Source organism: Manis javanica, chromosome 5 (assembly GCF_040802235.1).
Source record: "Manis javanica isolate MJ-LG chromosome 5, MJ_LKY, whole genome shotgun sequence".
NCBI classification, from domain to species: domain Eukaryota; kingdom Metazoa; phylum Chordata; class Mammalia; order Pholidota; family Manidae; genus Manis; species Manis javanica.
In genome coordinates, this window is record NC_133160.1 from 26,485,758 (window position 1) to 26,507,288 (window position 21,531).

Genomic DNA, 21,531 nt, shown 5'->3' on the forward strand with positions numbered 1-21,531 from the left:
CACATTACCTCTCCAGGCTCACTGGGCTCACGGTAGGGACTTAGGAAACCCATACAGTCTCTGAATTAACCATATCTTTCCAGATTAAAACTGGAAGGGGACTCTGAAGTCACTTCATCTAGTAGTTTCCCAAACATTTGGGGAGAGATGCTTGCAGGCTATTTCAGGAGCTGTTCCAAGTGCAGCACAGTTTTTAAAAACTGCTTTTATACTTTGGAGCTTTCCTTAAGATGAAAAACAACCTCAAAATTATTTGGAAACTACTGTCCATTTTACAGGTGGGGAAGCTGAGTCCCTGAGGGGAGCAGGCTCATGCCTAGTTGTACTTAGTGCATCAATGACTGGCCAGGGGTCAAGGTAATATAAGCTCCTTGTCCAAGGCTTGATGCTTTTAAGGGCACTTGGTTTCTGGGCATTAAGGCCTGGTACCCAGAGGGTCCTCTGGTATTGGCATTGGGCATTAATTTTCCCTCTGGGACATTGTAGTGCTCCAGGGGCCACTCTCTTCCTGACACAGGTGCAAGAAGTAGACGAATGTCTGGTTGAGAGTTCCAGGCCCAGCAAGGCCTGTGTGGGGCACAAGAGATGGGCATACAAAACCCCCACGCAGCTCCAGGGCCCCAGTGCCAAGACTGCGGCAAACGTCAGCCTGAGGCGGAACCTGATGTCAGCCCCCCCAGTGATGTGATGCCCTAGAGTCAAGGAGCCAGACGACCCCAGAGACAAAGAGCCAGATGGGCCTGTGCCCCTGCGGGTGGGAGCAAGAGCCGAGCCAGGTGGCCACCTTCACTGTCCAGCTCCCTGAGTCCACCTGTTGTGTGTTTCTTTTCCTATTCAGACACTTTCCAGAGCACATTTAGATCTATCAGCTCACCTGTCTTGAGCACTGAGGGCTGGGCCGGGCACCTCCTGATTAGCCCACCTTGTCTAGCCTGCTTCAACCTGGGCAGGGTCCCTTCCAGAGCATTGGCAATACCAGATACCAGTTTCTGGAAGCTTGGGGGCAGGGCCTGGAGAGAAGACAACCCAGAGAACTACAGCTAGAGGTTAGATCCTTTTTCAGCATGCTCCAGCTCATGGCAGAGGTGAGCCACCAGGCCTGCCTACCTCCTCCAAAAAGCATCACCAGCCTGGAGACCAGGTGCCCAGGGCCTGATGCCCAGAGGCAAGCAAACCACTTCCCGCCCATCTGAGCCCTTGTCTGTGCCCCAGGACTAACCTTTCCAGGTTTGACTGATGGTCCCATTTTGGGAGGAGTAGAGAGAAAGAACAGGGGAGCTATCCTTCCCCTATTCACAGGGTGGTTTGAACCTAAGCAGGTAATACAGCAATCTCTTGTGTGGGGCTTGGGGAGCCTTTCAGATTGTCTCAGGAATTGAAGTCTGATTCCCATTCCTGGGAGCTGAGGCCTGAAAGAGAAACCCCACCTTCCCCAAACACACAATTCTTGTCATGCAGATGGCAGTCTAGACCGTGGTATACATGACCTACGAGGACGCAATTCTGCTGTGGGATATACACGCTGTCCATTACTGTAAGACACTGATACCATCTTTGAAATATCAGGGTTGCAGCCTGCATTCAAGTCTTCTAGAGCAATGGGTGCGCATCCCTTTATTCTCACCTTTGGCAAGGCAAGGGTGTCTCTTCTAGAACAACGAAGGGGGGCTTCCCCAAAGGCAAACTCAAACCTCTGCCCTGAGAGCAGAAGCTGCTGGTAACTTAACGTGGAGACTACTCAGCATCAGTGTGTCACGCCCAGCACCGTTAGCCCCGCTGTGCCTTCACAGGGTGGTGCACTGTCTACCGAGTGGGGCTGTGGTGGCCGCCCTTTCAGCATCTGCCTCTGGTCTCTGATCCTCCGTAGGGTGGGAGAAGCCCTCATGATGACCTGGGAGGCCCGTTTTGCTTTCTAGAAACCTCTCAGCACTGGCAGCCCCAAGATGTTGCCAAATCCCCATGGCAGGCAGACAGTTATCCAAGAGAATGAAAGGAGCAAAGGGGAATTCCAGAAGATGTTGCTGCAATCCCACCCATCAGTGGAGAAGGTTGGCTCTGCCCAGGCAGGGTGTGGGGTGTGAGCTGGGGGCAAGCTGTTGGAAAGGGGCTGGGACCCGCTGTGCCGGGGAGCCTGGAGGGTCCAGCCTGGTTCTCCCTAGGGCATGGAAAGGCATGGTGGAGTTGATGGAACCACTCAGGATTCCAACTTCAGGGCTGCTGTGCCTGGGGGAAGCTCCCGGGTGTGGGGGGCCTGTCTAGGGTGATGAGCAGGAAGAGAGGTCATAGGGTGAGCGAGTACAATGGAGAACAAGAAAACTAGGAAGAGTAGGGAGAATGGCAAGGGAAGGGGAGAGGGTACTGCTGTTTAAATAGGGTGGTCAGGGTGGGCTTTACAGAGGAAGTGGCATTTGCACAGTGCGTGAAGCCTGCAGCTATCTGGAGGGACAGTGACCCAGGCACAGGGACCCTTCCTGGTTGGTGGGCTGGACCTGGGAGGCAGGACCATTTCCAGAGTCCACTGTTAAAAATGCCCTCTGTGCCCTGCTGGGGTGTTTGGTATGACACCTGTGCGGGGATCGGTCACCTGTGCTCTCCCTTCCTCCTGTATCTTTCTGCTTCTGACCATGGACTCCCCTTACTGTGCTGTCACTGCTGGATGAGGTGACTCCTAAGGCCCCTTGCAGCTTTCATCTGCAAAGATATAGACTTTCAGAGATTATGTGGATTTCCTAAGTCCCTACCATGAGACCAGTGAAAAAACAAAGTATAGGTGTGTTAGGGCGTGGAAGAACTCTCCCCTTAGTCCCTTCTAGGGACCAGGGACTGGAGAACGTGGGGGTGGTACCCCACAGAGCAGGGTTGGTTTAGCCTCTGTCCTTTAACTTTTCAGACCACTGACGTAAAATTGTAGCTATGTCCTGCCATTTGCTTTTTGAAAAAATTTAACTGCATATCATGATGCTTTCATATCAGTAATTTAGACTTGGCTTAATATTTGTTATCTTATTTTTTCAAATAATTGCATAATACCCAATATTTTAAATGTGCTGTAATCTACTAAGTCAGTATTCTATTGATAGACATACAGGTTAGTTCCAGTTCTTAACTTTCATGATGGCAATACATTGAACATCCTTGTACGTAAATTTCTGTGCACTTGTGTGAGTGTGTCAGAAGGATGGACTCCTAGAAGCAGAATTGCTCATGAGACCGCATCTCTTTCAGTCCGAGAATTGGACCAAGGTAGATGAATCAGAGCCCCACCTTTGACTGTGACGAGTCCTGTCAGGGCACAGATAGTTATTATTATTTTTTTATTGAATAGTTAATATACAATAGTATATTGGTCTCAAGTACACAACAGTGATTTGACAGTTATCTGCATTATTAGATGCTCACCCCAGCTAGTGCGGTTACTATCAGCATAGAAAGATGTTACAGGATTGTTGACTCTGTTCTCTAGGCTGTACTACCATGCCTGTGAGTAGTTTATATATGATTGAGATTTTGAGGGTACACACAGTTACTCGTTGAGCATTTGCCCCTTGCCAGGCACTGGAGAGGCACAGGTGAATGAGACGAAAGCCTGTGCCCTCCTGGAGCTGACCTTCTAGTCAGGGTGAGACAGATAATGAACCAGCCAGTAAAATAAGTGGGAGGTCATAGGGTGAGCGAGTACGATGGAGAACAAGAAAACTAGGAAGAGGTAGGGAGAATGGCATGGGAGGGGGAGAGGGTACTACTGTTTAAATAGGGTGGTCAGGGTGGGCTTTACAGAGGAAGTGGCATTTGCACAGAGCGTGAAGCCTGCAGCTATCTGGAGGGACAGTGACCCAGGCACAGGGACCTACAGGCACAAAGGCTCTCACAGGGAGCTTATTTGGGGTGTTCAAGAAATAGCCCTTCTCTCCTTCTCCCTCTAATTAAAAAGTGATATGTGTCCTTCATTCAAACTAAACAATTCCAGCCTCATAGGAATGAGTGAAGTGAAAGAATGGCTGCCTCCCTCCTAAATCTCCAGAGGCAATTGCTGTTAAGACGTGTTCTCCTAGGCTTTTTTCTGGGCATGTGCAAGCACAGACATGTATGAATGCATATATGTACCTGTCGATATTTTTTCACTAAGTAATATCGTATTATATATATTATTCAGCCACTTGCTCTTTTTCATCCAACACCTGATGGCATTTTTTTGCGGTGATGTTTATGGACCCACAGCTTTCCTTTCAGTAGTTGCATAGTGTTCTGGTGTTTGCTATGCATAGTCTATTAAATAAATTATATTATTCTGTGACCTAAAAATGAATTATTTTATTTATCTAGCCAGACTGCTGTTGCTGACGGGCGATTAGGTTTCTAGGTTTTGCCTTTGTAAGCAGTATTGCCATGAGCATCCTTGTACATAAATTCTGGATCTCTTGTCTGTTTCCCAGGTATAAAACTGTAGGAGTAGAAATGCATTCTTGGGAAGTTTTTGATGTGTTGTGTCATATTTCAGTCTAATAATAATATAAAGAACAGCTAATATTTATTGAGCTCTTCAGTTACATTATTTGTTATACATTCTATAATACATCTATTATTAATTATATCATTAAATCTGTTAAAAGTTTACATGAATTATTTTTATTTTGTCCCTAAAACAGTCCTGATAGGTATATAGTATTATTATTCCCATTTTATAGATAAGACAACCGAGGCTCCACAAGGTGGAGTGATCTGCCCAGAATTCTCACTGCCAGAAAATGGCTGAGCCAGGACCTGCTTTCAGAGCTGTTTGTTTTTAAAGTCTGAGTCCTTATCTCTTTGTCACTGTCACTGTTGGGAATACCTTGGGCTTTTTATCTGACCAGATGTGTGTCATATGGATTTGTAACATGAAACTTGATTGAATTTTTGCCCGGCAAGTTATATGCAAAGGACTGAATGTCTGTTGGTGAGATTTCAGGCACTATGGTAGGGGGTGTGGTGTGTGTGTGTGTGTGAGTCACTGTGTAATGGTGGCCCACTCTGGCTTCTCAGTGTTCTGCCTCCCACCCTACTACTCCTCAAGTAGCAAAGTCCTTTTCCTCTGGGGAGCTGGACAGTGGACAGAGGGAAACTTCTCAGAATGGTGTCCTGAAGATCGTCCCCAGCTCTTGGGTCACCCTTGGTCCCAGGCTTTCCTTAGTGGATGAGGGGGTGAGGGTGGGCTGGGGAAAGGACATTTCAGGGGGTCTTACCTGTCAGGCCTCTCCTCCCACCATTTCTGTCTGGCCATGTCAGAAGAGCATGGGTAAGACAGAAAGGACGCTGGAAAGGAGGCAAGGACATGGATTCAGGCAAAGCTGTGTCCCTTACAGTGTGCAGGTGAAGCCCCAGTCCTCGGCTGCCTCCCTAGGGGTGAAGGACAAATCGGTGGAGAGTGGCAAATTGCTCTGAAAGCTATGAAGTCAAGCTCATGTGTAGGCTCAGCTTCTGAACGAGTCTCCAGGGAGACCGTTAGTCCCCTGTGGCTGAGAACCGTCTGGAACCACTGGGCTGAGTGAGGCTGGGATGCCCAACTTTGTTCAGGAGTTCTTTCCAAAATGGGCAGGGGGATATGTTTGAGGTGTTGGGGGCTGGGTGCAGAGTGCAGAAGGAATAGCGTTGGTTAGCTGCCTCCTGGCCGTGTGGGTCCTGCTCTGTCCTGTGCAGGGCCCAGCATCCTGTCGGTGCCTCTCTTCACTGTGCCCACTCCTGACCCTGGCTACACAGCCCTGACCATGTGGTGCCATGGCCCCTGGCCTTCTCCAGGCCTGCCACAGTCCCTACCGCTCATTCACCTTCATCCTGCTCTGGCTGCCCCAGGCTGGATCGGGAAGGGTTGTGAAGAAAGCCTTGGCTTCCCCCAGTTCAGAAATGGCACATGCCATCTGGAGATCTTCATGGCACATGCATCACTTAGGGGAATCCTGTACAGCTGTGAGGAATCACATTTTAGGAGAAATGATCTGGAGAATGCTGATGACAAAAATTTTCAAATTTCCTTAAAAAATGACAACAACTACTATAAAGAAGTAAATGTGTATCTCTGAGATTTATTGTTATTTTCCTATATGCTGTACACACAGGTATGGTTTTGATTTCAACCCAAACTGGGAGCATTTGAGACCATAGCCCAGCTGTTTGCTTTTTTCTTGTTTTAACCTAGTAATGTACCATGGACTTTTCCTCTCAGTACAGGTGAATCAGCCTCATTTTTGTTTTTTCTTTTCTTTTTTTTTACATTATAAAAAATGACTTTAATTAGAGAACAAACTCCAAGGCAAAAGGTTTTACAAATTTTGGAACTGTAATGCTGTTACTACCAGAACATATGAAACACTGATCCTTTTAAAATTCTGCAGTACTGTCTCAGACTCCCAGAATTTTGGAACAACTCTTAGATTTCCATAACATCTGTTAATAATAATAGATTTTGTTGCTATTCATAATAGAATTAAGTCTTTAGCTTTAATAGTTCAGACAGACCTAATTAAACACAAATGACTCATTTAAGCCTAAGGTAAATGTGGTATAGAAAGAGCACAGGGCTCTACCAATGCATGCAAACCATATTCTGTTGGAATAGCCCTGAACCTCGTTGAACAGACTTTCAAATAAGTAATAAAACCCCCAATTAAAAAATATTAAACATTTTGAACTGTATTGATTTACTCATAACATAAAGTGCAGTATCATCATTTATGTGCATTTTCGAAGATTCATTTTTAAATTCAGGTTATTATGTAACATACTATTTCAATTAAACTATGGCATTTGAAAAAAGTAATTTTAGGGAAAGATCACAACAAACATGCTTTTGGGGAGTATATGTTAGGAAAACGGTAATAATAATGTTGCCTTAACATCTCTAAAATCACATAAAAATGATCATCTTTGATTGCTATTTCAATAGTTTTGAAACAGGGTATGCTACTGTCTGCTTACTAGTAACCAAAACACACATACAACAGACTTGTAACAAATATTGAGATTCAATTATCTTCATGAGTTAAACATTTCTGAGACTTTAAGATTTGTATTTGAGCATACAGCATTGCAATGTTGGCTACATAAAATAAATAGAAAATCTTTAAGAGGGAGCTCAATAATCAGAGGCTATCTTGCATTTAAGAAATTAACACTGCTTATATACAGAAGAGAAAGCATTTCAATTAGAAATAATTCACGTTACCAGGTTCTCTTTTAATATGGCAACATTTAGCAGCTTACCATTTTGACATTTAAATATCAACAGGAATGGAGCTACTCTTTTATCCTTTGGTTCTCAGTGACAATAATCCAGTAATAATGCCTCTGGTTGTCAGTTCCTCTTGGATGACATTTATTAGCAGAGAGAAACCTGATGTTTTAGCTGAAATTTGGCAGCCCAAGAAGTGCACCAACTGCTCCAAAGTATCCCTTGTGCTCTAGAAACAATGCTTTCAGCTGACCTTTTGACCAGTAGTCCAGTGCATATGCCAAAAGTTTCATCGAGAGAATATAGACATGTAAAAAGTTCCCAACAAAGACAACTCTGTTTATTTTCTCATTAACAGGACACATTCGTGCCACAGAACCAATGTTATTGGTGATAGTAACTAAAGTAGCTCTTGCTAGATCTTCTTTACTAATAGATTCTTGCTTCTCCTTATAAATCATATTCCCAAAACTAGATGCTACTGTAGGACCCCAACCTCCCTGAGAAATAAGTTAGCCTAAGAGTAGCCATCTTGAAGCCCAAAAAGCCATTCTGATATATGACTCAGAGGGAACAACTGAAACCAGGTAACTCCTCTGGAAAAACAAGTTAATCAATCATGACTGCTGGCAGCGCTAACCTCTCGGTTAGTTAAGCATAAAAGCTGACCCTACCTTGCTGCACCCCCAGGACGTGGCACTAACCCAGAAATCGTAGGTTTGAAAAATTACTGCCTTTGTAGTATTGTTATCTTGCTATGTAGTATTGTTATCTTGTTACTACAACATAATCTGTAACCATGGTAATTCTCTAGGGCTGAATGCCTCAGAAAATCCTATATAACCACTTAGTTGTAAGTACTCAGGGTCCTCGTTGAGACCTGCTGCGACAGGCTGACTTGGACCCCAACTAGTTGGCTTCCGAATAAATTCCTCTTGCTTGTTGCATCAAGAAACGTCTTTGGTGAGTGATTTGGGGCAGCGCCTTCCTCAGGGAATCCAACATTTGGGGGCTCGTCCGGGATCGGGCGTCCACCCCGCTTCACTCCCGAAGTCGCTCTTGGAGGAAGAGGTAAGATTAGTGGCGCCTTGAGTTGTATGTGTTCTGTTTTCTGTTTCAGTGAGACCGGTCGGAGTTCTGAAGGGTACCCGCTGTCTGGCAGCCGTCTCAATCCCGTAAAGGGGCTGTGACTGCGGTCGGTAGACGTACTAGAGCACCGCAGGCTGCAACCCTGGGGGACGCCCCAGGGAGGTTGGGAGGCCAGGGACGCCTGGTAGCCTCCCGTCTGTTTTTCTGGCAAGGTGAATCTGATGAGATAGGGTTGATTTTCAGGCGCCAGGAATATCAACCCTCTGATTCCTTTCGGTTTCTGTTTGAAAATCTGAGAAAAAACAAAAAGCGGCCGCTGTGTGTCTAATCTGTGTGTGTCTCTGTTTTTTGTGTCTTTCATGTGCCTAATAATTGTTATACTGACAATGGGACAGACTCAGACAACCCCCTAAGTGTGTAAATGAATATATCTTTCTACCTCCGGATGGTATTAATGAAATTGATTTAAAGACAAGCGCTTGTGAAAATTGAGTGGTCTAAAACTTCCAGAAAACCTGATAAAAAAGTGTTAAGCATTAATGCTAATTTGAGTTTGCCTGAGGCGGGCATGTCCTGGTAGTTGTCGGCTGCCTGAGTTTACCTAGAGTCATTTGAGTCATGTTATCTGCTAAATCTTTTAAGAATAGAATGCTTAGAAGCTTGGCTTTGTCTAGTGTTCAGTGGGGGTCTTGTGAGTAGGCTAGCGTAGTTGTTGCAGGTAGGTGAGCTGGATAAGTGTGGCAAGTGAACACCTTTTTAATTGTGTGTTGCAGTGTGTATGCCTACCTGCAGCCTGAGAATCTTTGTAGTAACTTAAAGCCTTAGAGTTTTGTTAAGTTGAGAAGATGTGCTCTGTGTTTGCTGGGAGATTGTGCTGTGAAGCTCATGGTTGCAGAAATTGTAGAATGTGTTCGTAAGTTTGTCAGTCTAGGAAATGTTGGTTTGACAGTTTGCAGTGTCCTGCTTCTCAGTGTTCACTGGAGCTTGAAGTTTCTAATAGTTTTGAGTTCTGGTTAGAACTGCTTAAAGTGATAGAGAGGGCATTTCTCTATGCTAGAAGATGCATGTTTTAATAAGAAAAAGTATAAAAAATGAAAACTCTTCTGCATACTAAAGAATGTGTTTTGTGATAAAAGAAAGTAACTTTGTTCTAAAGTACAGCTATTTATTTAAAGAGAGACAAAGAGAGAAAACAGCGTGGTGCCTTTTGTTGTGGAAGATCCGCTCAGCCTGTTGCTTTGGGGGAAGGGTTAGGGAGATAAACCCAGTCAAGCCGCAGGCAAGCCCAGGCATAATTCTCACCGGCTTATGTGCTTGGGACCATGGGGCAAATGAAGAATAAATTACTATATTCTTACAGATATAGTCGTGCCTAGTGAAATTAAAGCAAGTGAGTCTTGATATCAAGTGCACAGCAAAATTAAAATCTCATTTCCAGTTAAACAGTTTTCTTTAACTGTTAGTCTGCTCTTAATGTTGAAAGATCACAGCAGTTTCTCATGCTTAAAGTCTCAGTGAGTTGCCATGAAATCGTAATGTTAAAGAGACTAAAAGCTAAAGTTTGTTAACAACTGTATAACCTTTATTTGCCTTTGAAATATTTTGCTATTAAAATTGATTGCATGGCCTGAAAAATTGAATTCCTAAGCAGAATAGTAACAAAGCTTTTTTCAGCTGATTAAATGCACTTAGTTAACAAACCAAAATTTATTAAACTGTAGAATCTGGACAAGATTATGTTTCTCCCAGAAAAACAGGTTTCACTGTATAGGTTTAGATAGACGAACGTGTGACCACTTTTGAGAAAAGTTGTAATAGATTTTTTGAGAACCACCAGGTCTTCTTGTTTAATTTATATGCTGTATGTTTTAAAAAAAAAACATGGGGGACTCTCCATATTTTTTAATGCAAATAATCTTAGAGCTTTTAATAGAATTTGCATAGCAGCTTATATCTACTATTAAAGAGTAAAATATTCTTGAAGCTTTCAGGGAAGACCTATAAACTTAAGCACTTTCTCTGCTTTTTTGTATCTGGTCTTAGACACTTATGCTGAGTTATGTTCTTATTATTTTCACTGTTTGTAAGCTATTGATTGTAAGCCAAAGGTCATCATTTCTCAGTCCCTAAATGAAGAAGTAAAATGCCTGACCTCTTTCATCTCAAATCATATTTCTGGTCATATCTGAATATCTGTGTGAAAGAAAGAGACATTTAAATTTGAGATTCTGCTTAAACTTTTAAGTTGAATTTGACTATAGCCATATTCATTCTTTGTATGTATCTCTAACAGGTCTTTTGTATGCCTGGTGATATTATACTCTGCCTTGAGTTTAGACAGTTCTTTCAGCTAAATATGAATTCTTATTGTAGCTTTTTTCCCCTCCTGAAGATGAAAGCAGAAGAATCTACCATCTGCTACCATTCTCTCAAGAATGCTTAGTAACCTAAAATTAGTTTGACTTTCTGTATGTTGTCTTTAAAAATTGACAGCAGCAATCTCCCCTGCTGCCCCACTTTTTAAGATATCTTGTTTACTGTGCTGAATATATAGACAATAAATGTGTAATGATAGTTCTAAAAAAATTAAATGCAAAAAGGTGCTTTTACCTCTAGTTAACTCTGATATTTTCCAGAGGGCCCCTGGAACATGTCAGAAGAATTTTTTCTCACTAGAGAAAGTATTTGACTAATTTGGCTTATTTATCTGATATATATATATTTATTTACCAGGAAAGCACTGTCAAAGAGAATGATGGTAAACTTTGTTACTAAATGTTTTGTATTATAGAAATATCAGAATTTCCTTATGTCAACTGTTTTACAGTAAGCTCTCATCAGATCTTTAACCATTGTCATTTGTAAGTCTTTTGTCATTTATAGTATTATCCCTAAACTGGTAAAGAACTAGATTTCAGCAGAACAGGTATTAGTTACATAAGATTACATAAACTAAAGAAAATGATTTTGTGTCTTTTTGTTTCAAATGTTGCTGGTAAAGTGTTTTAACCTTGTTCTCTTAAACTGACAACAGTTTAGTAAATGACTATCTTTATGAGCAGAATTGAAACATCCTTCTCTCTACTTGATCCCTCCAGAGTTTAAAAACTTTCAGTGACTGTTTTTGTATTCCATGGCAGTATGTTTATTTGCACGAGTTCAATAAGAATCTGCTTTCCTTGTGAGAAGACTACTTAAGAACACTGGTTATACTACCAGGGCTTTGACTGGAATGTCGTACCTGAGAGACATGTGCATAGACTCAGATGTGAACAACTTTAAAGAACTAAGATTGACTTTATAAAGCCAACAAAGCCCCTTGGAAGAACTGGCCTAGTACCTTGCTTACAGAGTTCCCAGCAGCCTTACCAGGTGAGTAAAGAAGGTCACTTCCTGGCAGGTGCAGAGACCTCGAGAAGAGAAGAATTCATCCAAATCTACAGGTACTGCAGGTAAAGCCTGATGGCAAGTCTGGCTTGGCTGTCTGGCCTCAAGAGGCCTTTAAAAGTTCAATCTGAAATTCCTTACAAAAAGTTCCAGCAAAGCATATTTAAAAGAGCCTGTGTAATCAATTGCTCTTCTTGCTGCACCTGTGCAAATAATCAAGCCAGCTGTTAATTATTTTCTTAACCTAGTTACTTCTAGTAAAAATGAGAGTGATTTTAGAGAGAAGTATCGTTTCAATAATGTAGCCTCCTTCCAGAATAAAAAATCCAACTCCAGATGTTGCTACATAACCTAATAACACAATTTGTTTTATCTTGCCTAGAAGCCACAAAACTGCAAATAGTAATAAAAATGAAACCCAGAATAGAAGCGCCAGCCTTCTGAAGCCCTCTCAACTGACCAGTGATGGAGACCTAGCTGCACCCTTTACTGCGCCCCCTTCTCAGCACGAAACAGCCAGAGCGGTCATCGCCCCTTTTCCCTAGCAGCAGCTAGAGTCTCTATCTGTAGAAGAAAGAATGAGACCATACCCATAGCCTTCCCTGGTAAAAACAGGTATTTAATCCCTCCTCCCAAGGGATGGTGGGCTTGTAACACTGGAGTGACCCCATGTGTCTCTACTTCTGCCTTCAACTCCTCCCGTGATTTCTGTATCATAGTCCAGTTAGTACCCAGACTAATGTATCATGATGACTTATCATTCGTGGCAGAATTAGAACCTAAACTAAGGTATAAAAGAGAGCCAGTCTCACTCACTCTAGCTGTATTACTAAGAGTAGGAGTCGCAGCCGGAGTAGGACCAGGGGCAGCTGCAATTATACAAGAAAACCAACATTATGAAGGACTAAGAATAGCTATCGATGAAGATTTGAGAACTATAGAACAGTCTATTTCTAAACTTGAAAAGTCCCTAATCTCTCTCTCTGAAGTAGTGCTGCAAAATAGACGAGGGTTAGATTTACTATTTCTAAAAGAAAGTGGATTGTGTGCAGCTCTAAAAGAAGAGTGCTGCTTCTATGCAGACCATACTGGAGTAGTAAGAGACTCAATGTCTAAATTAAGAGAAAGATTAGATCAGCGAAAGCGAGAACGAGAAGCTAACCAGAGCCTGTTTGAATCCTGGTTTTCTAGATCCCCATGGCTTACAACTCTAATATCCACTTTGGCAGGACCCCTGCTTATTTTTATATTGCTCCTCACCTTAGGTCCCTGCATTTTAAATCGAGTAATAACCTTTATTAGAGAAAGAGTAAGTGCTGTGCAGGTGCTAATGCTGAGACAACAGTATCATACCCTCACACATCAAGAAGACACCAACATTCCATGATTAGAATGTTCAGAAAAAGAAGTGGGGAATGTAGGACCCCAACCTCCCTGAGAAATAAGTTAGCCTAAGAGTAGCCATCTTGAAGCCCAAAAAGCCATTCTGATATATGACTCAGAGGGAACAACTGAAACCAGGTAACTCCTCTGGAAAAACAAGTTAATCAATCATGACTGCTGGCAGCGCTAACCTCTCGGTTAGTTAAGCATAAAAGCTGACCCTACCTTGCTGCACCCCCAGGACGTGGCACTAACCCAGAAATCGTAGGTTTGAAAAATTACTGCCTTTGTAGTATTGTTATCTTGCTATGTAGTATTGTTATCTTGTTACTACAACATAATCTGTAACCATGGTAATTCTCTAGGGCTGAATGCCTCAGAAAATCCTATATAACCACTTAGTTGTAAGTACTCAGGGTCCTCGTTGAGACCTGCTGCGACAGGCTGACTTAGACCCCAACTAGTTGGCTTCCGAATAAATTCCTCTTGCTTGTTGCATCAAGAAACGTCTTTGGTGAGTGATTTGGGGCAGCGCCTTCCTCAGGGGAATCCAACACTACAGCCCAACCTGGCAGACTGAATCTTTCATAATCTCCTCCATAAATATCACGGACCAGCTTGTCAGCATGGGTGCTGTCACCTTTGGATGCCATTTCAAGAGTCTCTTCAAAACTTTCACAGTCCGTCAATAAACTGCATAAACCCAGAAAGGTACCACCTTGAAGGCTTGTCCCAGTTACTCGTTTATAGTTGTCTTTTGAATGGACTGCTAAAATACTGACTCCCGAACCAATGTTCACTACCAGCAGCGGATAAGGATCATCCAGGTTAAAAGGCATCTTTTGGCATCGCTCAGGTTCTGAGGCATTAGCAAAATAATAGCACTCTGCTTGTCCATTGAAACTGACAGAATCTATATACAGCAAGCCCTTTACAAGGCAGTCAAGTTCGTCCAGTTTGTGCAGGTGGAGGTTTCCAATTGTGCGAAAATCTTTTTCAAACTTGTAAGCACTACCTCCTGTAGCACATAGCACCGTGTGTAATGTGGAGAAGTTTTTCTCTCTCCCCATTTGGATAAAAGTAGGCAGGTCCTGGGATGGAAATCTGATAAAAGTGCAAGTTCTCTCTTCGGCCAAAGAGTGCTAAATCCTTCAGTTCAAGGTGTACATCCCGAATACCAGTGGATCCATATGCTACATTAGAAGTCAAATATTTCCGGATACTTTTTAAGCTGTCAACTTCCTCTTGTTCTTCCTCTGCTGTGATATCAATTGGTTCAAAATATGACAGCTTCACTAGAGTTCCCCCAATGTCCATGCCAAACCTGGGAAAGTCAATAGCAAGGTTACATGTGTGTGTCTAAAGCGCTAATTGTAACAACAGTGACAACTCCCGGGAACCCCCGGATTTCAAGGACACCAGCAGGAAGCAGGGCTTCTTGACATCCTTGATCTTCATAGCGTCGGCCTGAGGGGCGAAGGGCAGTTTCCAGTTCGGCCCACGGAGGGTAGCGGCGGTAACTCCGCAGGTGGCTGGGCGGCGCGGGGAGGCCCAGCCAGTTCCTCCCCTCAGGCCGGGCGGGGCGGGCCTAGGGCGGGGCGGCGGCGCCTGAAGCGAGGCCCGGCCCAAGGGGCGGCCCCTCCACCCCAGCTAGGGGCGGCCAGGACCCAGCGAGCTGGGGAAGGCCGCCGGCCTCGCCGCTCCGGGCCCCCCCGCAGCCGCTCCGAACAAAAGGCCCCGGTCCCCAGGCCGCCGCCGCCGTACTAGCTTCATTCTTTTTAATAGCTTCATACAGAAGGCCAATCTATGTGTTTTGGAGCCCATTTGGGAGGCAACCTTTATGAAAAATAACACAAAATTATGAATAAGAAATGAGATGCAAACATGAAAACTTACTTAGATTGAGAAAAGAATGACAACGAATTTCAAAACCTACAAAGCTGACAGTTGTAACAATCACTGCGTGTTGCTATTCCTCCCAGGACCTTGGAAGGGCCTTGAACTTGACCTTGGCCTTGAACTTCACAGGAAAATCTGCCTATGTATTTCTGCAGTGTATTCCTTTGGGTTCACCATAATTTATTTAATGAATGCCCAATTGATAGACATTTAAGTCGTTCCTAGTTTCTGGCTACTATAATCAGCGGTGCAGTTGGGACCCTTACAGGTTTGTCTGCGCAGTAATACAGGGTTTCAATTGTTGGGTCACCAAGTATGCACAGCGTACATTCTGGTTACCAAGCTGATTTGCTCTCCACGAAGACCATGGGGATCTACACACTCTCCAACAGTGTGTGCGTCTGCCTCTGTCCTCATACAAAGCAGGTAATAAGCATTAGCCTTTTCTTAATTTCTGCCTGTCTGGTAGGTGGAAAATAGCATTGTTCTTTTACAGTTCTCTAGTTATTTGTGATACTGAGATTTTTGTATATTTGTTAGTCATTTCTGTTTTTTCAGTGCATTAAATTTCTAGTCATATCCTTTGTCCTTTTTTTAAAATTAATTTCTTGGAGTTCTTTATATGCTTTGGAAATGAATCCTTTGCCTGTTGTATGTTATAGGTATTGTCATCTCATCTGCCTTTGTGTTACGACCTAAGATTTAATTTTTATCTAGCCATCTTTGTTTTTTTCTTTTGTGACAATAGAGAAAGGCGTTGTGTATCCCTAGATCTCAGAAAAGATTATGTTTTTTATAACTGTTTCTAATATTATATATATTTAGTCAGCTTTTTGTCCCATCTAAGTAATTTTGTGTATGTTATGATGTATGAATCTAATTTTTAAAATAAACTGGTGGCCAGTTGTTCAGATACCATTTCTTGAACAGTTTATCTTTTCCCCACTGGCTTAAGATTCTATCATTTTTATACATTATTGTCTTCTATAATCTCTTTCTGGATCTTCTCTATTATTCCATTGGTTTGATCTTGCATGTGTATTTCATAATTTAAAAATATATGCTTAAAGTCTACATAGACAATGAGATTAGAAAAAAGCTGGAGGGAAATGCATTTAAATCTTAATGGTGCTGGTTTCTGGGTATTTCTGGGATTCTGTGGTTTCAATTTCTTCCCATCAGTTTGTGCTGTCCACACTTAGTGCTATGCACAAGTATGTTTGCATAAAGCAGGAAAATGTTTGCCCTTTGTCTTTGTTCAGGGGCGCCTGGTTTTGTGACCCTGGCACCTGGATCAGTGGAAAGTGGGTTGAGTGTTTTGTTTGATCCTCTCTGACAATAAAGATGACTGAGATTTTGTTGGTGGTGGTGACATATTTTGGGGACACATATGCTACCACACCTGACTTAGCAGGAGTGAAGAAACCTCCGATTTCCCATCTGGCATGATTCTCTCTACTTCCACCCGACTGTGCTCTCTGCCTCATGCAGGGTGGCAGCCAGCAGAGGAGCTGAATCTTCTCATGTCCACTGTGCAGGGTCACTTTCCACCGTGGTCCCCACATGGGCAGAGAAGTGGCAAGTAAAGTGAAAGTGAGCAAAGGGGAGAATTAGCAAAGGGCATAATCGAAACAAGACCTGAGGAACTTGGCTAAAATGCTGTCTTGGTGAATGGCTGGAAATAAGACATTTCACTGTAGATATACGTGAAAGGGAATGAGTTTGTTCTCCAAACCACTTTAAATTGAATTACAAGTCTTAGAAAATCTTGATTGTTTTAGGATAAATCAGACTTGTATGTCTTCATTCAATAACCACTCATGGTCACATACTATGTGTGGGGCACCATTGGACTTGCTGGGGTAAAGTAGTGAACAAAAATGATACACATTCCTGCCCTTAAGGAGCTCATAGTGCAGAAAATGTTCCTCATCACTAGCTGGGTCAGAAGGGTAGTAGACCATCACCATTCTCATGGGGCATCTAGGAAATTTGGGGACCAGATGGGAGTGGTGACTTGCCTGGGCCCCCAGCACCATGCACCGTGTCCAGGGTGAGCCCGGCTCACAGCACCCCTGAGTGGGCGCACCTCTTGCACAGATAATCTTCCTGCAGACCAGGCCTCGCCTGCCACACGTGGCTGCCCTGCTGAGTAGCTGCATGGATGGCTACATCTATGCCTGGTCCATACACAGGAATGGGGGCCTACTGGGGAAGTTCCCTGTGGACTTTGAAGACAACGGGGATGTGGTCGTGGCCTCCATGGCCACTGATGAAAATGACTGGATCCTTGTCACAGGGGACTGTAAAGGACACATCAAGGTGAGGAAGGACGGGCACTGAGGCTGAGGGCTGGTGTCAGCCAAGCTCTGACCCCTCTTTGCCACATGTGGCACTGGCCTAGGCCCTAGTCCCTTTGGGACTGGTTTCATTTGTAAAACAGTGGGCAGTAGGGTGGATTACCTCTGAAGTCCTTTCCTGCTCTGGTGTGCCTAGTGAAATGAATGCGGGCTTGGTTCAAAAGGCCCCTCCAAAGAAGCCATTCCCAGTGGGTCCCACACTCTATCGTTCTCTTCCTACAGCTCCCTCACCCCCGAGCTGTGCATCTCATCTGCGATCAGCTGTCTCAGGAGCTGGTTTTGTGCTTTGTGGTGAGACGTGAGGCAAGACTGTCTTGTCCTTCAGCCAGTCAAACCCTCTTTGCATGCTAGCTCAGATCTGGCCTGAGAGATCTCTTGGGCCCCTTCTGGCCCTGAGTGTCTGGGTATTTCATAGATGTGAGTAAGAACTGCCCCTCAGGCGAAGAGAAATGGTCTGGGAGGAGCCCACAGAATGAGCTGGTGTTGGGGGTCAGGGTGTGCCAGGCCACTAACTCACCCTTTGTGCGTAGGTCTGGGACAGCAAGGATTACTGCACATTCACTGACAAGCGGCCGTTCCAATCCAGTAGAACAAACAAGTTTCGGCACCTAATTCCTAAACAGGGCCAGATCAGCCTCCCATACTACATCCCCTTGAAGGAGAAGGAGGTAGGCAGGCTACTGAGTGGCTGCGCAGAAAAGTGCCTTTGATCTCCACTAAGGAGCTGGGATCATAGTTCTTTTACTGAGATTCTGTCTTCTATGTTTTCTGTTCAAGGTTGTGGAAGAGTTTCTGTTAACCTGAGGTCACCATTAAATAGTAAAACACAAGTGTGTACACACCAAATATATGCACATACATACACATGTACATGTATAGACACACACACGCACACACACACACACACACACACACACACACACACACACACACACTCACTCCATGAGCTTTGATCTTTGCAAGGAGAGCCCTGGAGTCATAAATTCTTTTTAAAAATAATGAAAATATTTATGTATTTTCTCAGGTGAGTAATACCATTTATATAGTTTAAAAATCACTTGATATTTCCCTGATGACTAATGAAGGTGAGCACTGTTTCATTAGTTACTGGAAAAATGCAAATTAAGGTGGTATCACAATATGATACCACTACACATCCCCCAGTATTGCTAAAACTAAAAAGACGGACAATACCAAATGTTGACAAGGATATAAATCAACTGTAATTTACACTGCTGGTAGGAATGCAACTTGGAATAGTCATTTTGGGGAACTGTTTGGCAGTAGCTACTAAAGCTGAATATGTCTACTCTGCGACCTAACAATTCCACTTCTAATACACAAGAGGAATATGCACTTTCAAAGATATAAATAAGAGGGTGGATAGAATTACTATGTGCAGTAACTCCACATTTGGAAAACCCCAAATGCCTAATTAATGTAGTCTGAAAAAATAAATTGTGATATATGCACTACATAGAACAATATCCGGCATTGGAAATGAATGATTTGCAACTACTCCACACAAAATGGGCAATTCTTTAAACAATTTAAGTGAAAGAAATAAGACACAAGAGAATATACATTGTATGTTTTATAATTCCATTCATATAAAGTACAAAAACACAGAAACCTATCAGAAGTGATCCTCTTTGTTGGGGGAGTGGAGTGGGCAGGAGGAGTCACACGGGGGACTTCTGGGGCACGGACAGTGCTCTGTCATTATCTGTCATGTTCAGTTTGTAAAAACGTATTCAGTGGTACATTTATGGTATATATACTTTTCCTATGTGTATATTATACATCAATGGAAGTTTATTAAATCAGTCAATGTAAAAAGTCTTAGTCCTCCTCCTGTCTCCTGCCAAAAACGGTTCTCCTTGTTCCCTGAAGTAACCACTTTCATTGACTCTTGGTTATTTTTCTAGGGTTTGTTTTTGCAAACACAAATGTGTAGAGTTAGGGTTATTATTTAACATTATAGTAGCATGTTATTTTTTACATGACAGTAGCACGTCTTACCTACTAGTACTCACCTTGCTTTTCTTACTCCGTAATGTGTCTTAATCTTTGCATAGCAGTACATTAATTTTTATAGCTGTGTAGTAAGCCATATAATATGTTACTGATCTAATTCCCTTTTAAGGAAAATTGAGCTTCTTTTCTATGTTTTGTTTTTAACCAGAAGGGAATAGTGACTATGTCATTTTACATGTGTGAAAAAATATCTGTTGGATAAATTCCTGGAAGTGAGATTGCTAGGTCAAAGGCTTACTATATACATTTGCCATTTTCACAGTCATCTTGAAGTCTTAGGTGCCCTTTGAATTTCTATAGAAATATATTCTGTCCAGTCTAGTTTTAGTAAGAAGAGAACTTCACTGCACTCAGATCTCTTGGGAACTGATTACCCATGGGTTCAGTATATGAAGAATCTATAATGTTAATACAATCATTGTAAGGACAACAATAAAAGTGTCAATTATTTACTGTTTACTGTGTTTCAGGGATTGTGATTAGTGTTATTATGTATCCGCTCATTGAATCTCTAGAGTGACTCTGTGAGGGAGATGTTATTTTTCAGATAAGGGAGATGAAACTGAAGCGTTGGGAAATCCTGTCTGAGCTCACATGGCTGCCAGTGCTAGACTGAGCAGTAAACCCATGTCTGTGTGAATTCAAAATTAGTGCTTCTGACCAGCTGCTCTTAGTTCCTATAATGGTATATTTTAAACAAATTGGGATCATAGTGTATGAACTAGAACTTCATATATTATCAAATATTCTTGAAAATCAGACTTTGTAATAATTAATGTTCACTTTATAGAGGTACAGTCATTTATTTAACCTGTTTTTAAATTTTCATTATCAAAATAATGATAGAAAATGGACAAATTCTTAAGAAGATATAAACTCCCAAAATAGGCTCAAGAAAGAATAGAAAATCTAAAGAAATGCAAAATCTGAACATTCCAAGTAAAGAGACTGAGTTAGTAATAAAGCTTCCCATAGGGAAAGCTCAGGTACAGATGCCTTCACTGGTGAATTCTGTGAACAATTTCAAGAAGGATTAATGTCAGTTCTTCAAAAGTTCTTCCAAAAGGATTTTCTATGCGACTGGCATTACCTTGTTACCAAAACCAGACAAAGACATCACAAGAAAATAAAACTACAGACCAATATCTCTGGTGAATATACGTGCAAATATCCTAAGCAAAATACTAGCAAATTCAATCCAGCAACATATGAAAGGATTACACAGTAAGAATACCTCAGGAATCCAAGGTTGGTTTAACATCCTAAATCAACTGATATAAATATTAATTGAATGAAGAAAAAAGACACATGATCATCTCTCTAGATGTAGAAACAGCATTGGATAAATATTTTTTCTGATAAAAAGAAACCTCTCAACAAGGAATGGAGGGGAAAACCTGATAAAAGCCATTTACAAAAAATTCACAGCTAATGTCATACTTAATGGTGAAAGATTAAAGTCTTTCCTCCTAAGATCAGGAACAAGACAAGGATGTCTGCTCTTGCCACTTCTGAAGGCATGCAGATTACAATAGCATGAAAAAGAATAAAATATTTAGGAATGAATTTATGAAAGTAGTGTAAAATTTGTACTCTGAAAACTACAAAATGTTATTTAAAGAAATCAAAGAAAACCTGAACAAGTGGAAACATGTCCCATATTCTTGGATTAGAAGACTTCACCTTGTCAATATAGCAGTAATTCCCAAATTGATTCAATGCAATTGATATGAAAATCCCAGCTGCCTTATTTTGCAGAAATTGACAAGCTGATCCTGAAGTTCATATGGAAACACAAAGGACCTAAAAATAAAAACAATCTTGAAAAAGAAAGAATTGGAGGACTCACACTTTCCAACTTCAAAATTTACTACAATGCTACAGTAAAGATAGCATGGTACTAGCATTGGGATAGACAATGGAATAGAATTAAGAGTAGAAAAATAAACTTTCATATTTCTGGTCAATTGATTTTCAGCAAGCATACCAAGACACTCAAATGGAGGAAAGAATAGTCTTTCTAAACAAACAGAGCTGGGAAAACTAAATGTACCCACCAGTAGAATGAACAGAAAAACTTCACAAAACCATGCCTCACAACATTCACAAAAATTAACTTTGAATGGTCATAGACCTAAATGTAAGAGCAAAAATTATAAAACTCTTAGGAAA

General features: G+C 42.2%; 1 protein-coding gene, 1 long non-coding RNA gene and 1 pseudogene across 2 annotated transcripts in view; 2 read left to right on the forward strand and 1 right to left on the reverse strand.

Annotated features, from left to right (window-relative positions):
• The window catches only part of LOC140849710 (uncharacterized), a 40,759-nt gene that overhangs the window by 10,488 nt on the left and 8,740 nt on the right, over positions 1 to 21,531 (forward strand). Inside the window, 4 exon segments of the mRNA XM_073238054.1 lie at positions 518 to 754; positions 1,917 to 2,048; positions 17,063 to 17,284; positions 17,853 to 17,990. Of these exon segments, the coding sequence (XP_073094155.1) occupies positions 518 to 754; positions 1,917 to 2,048; positions 17,063 to 17,284; positions 17,853 to 17,990 (729 nt within the window).
• Positions 6,271 to 14,389, reverse strand: LOC140849491 (pantothenate kinase 3-like; annotated as a pseudogene).
• Positions 11,163 to 13,569, forward strand: LOC140849493 (uncharacterized). The gene is made up of 2 exons (XR_012131417.1): positions 11,163 to 11,665; positions 12,063 to 13,569. It is a non-coding gene; the product is annotated as an uncharacterized lncRNA (long non-coding RNA).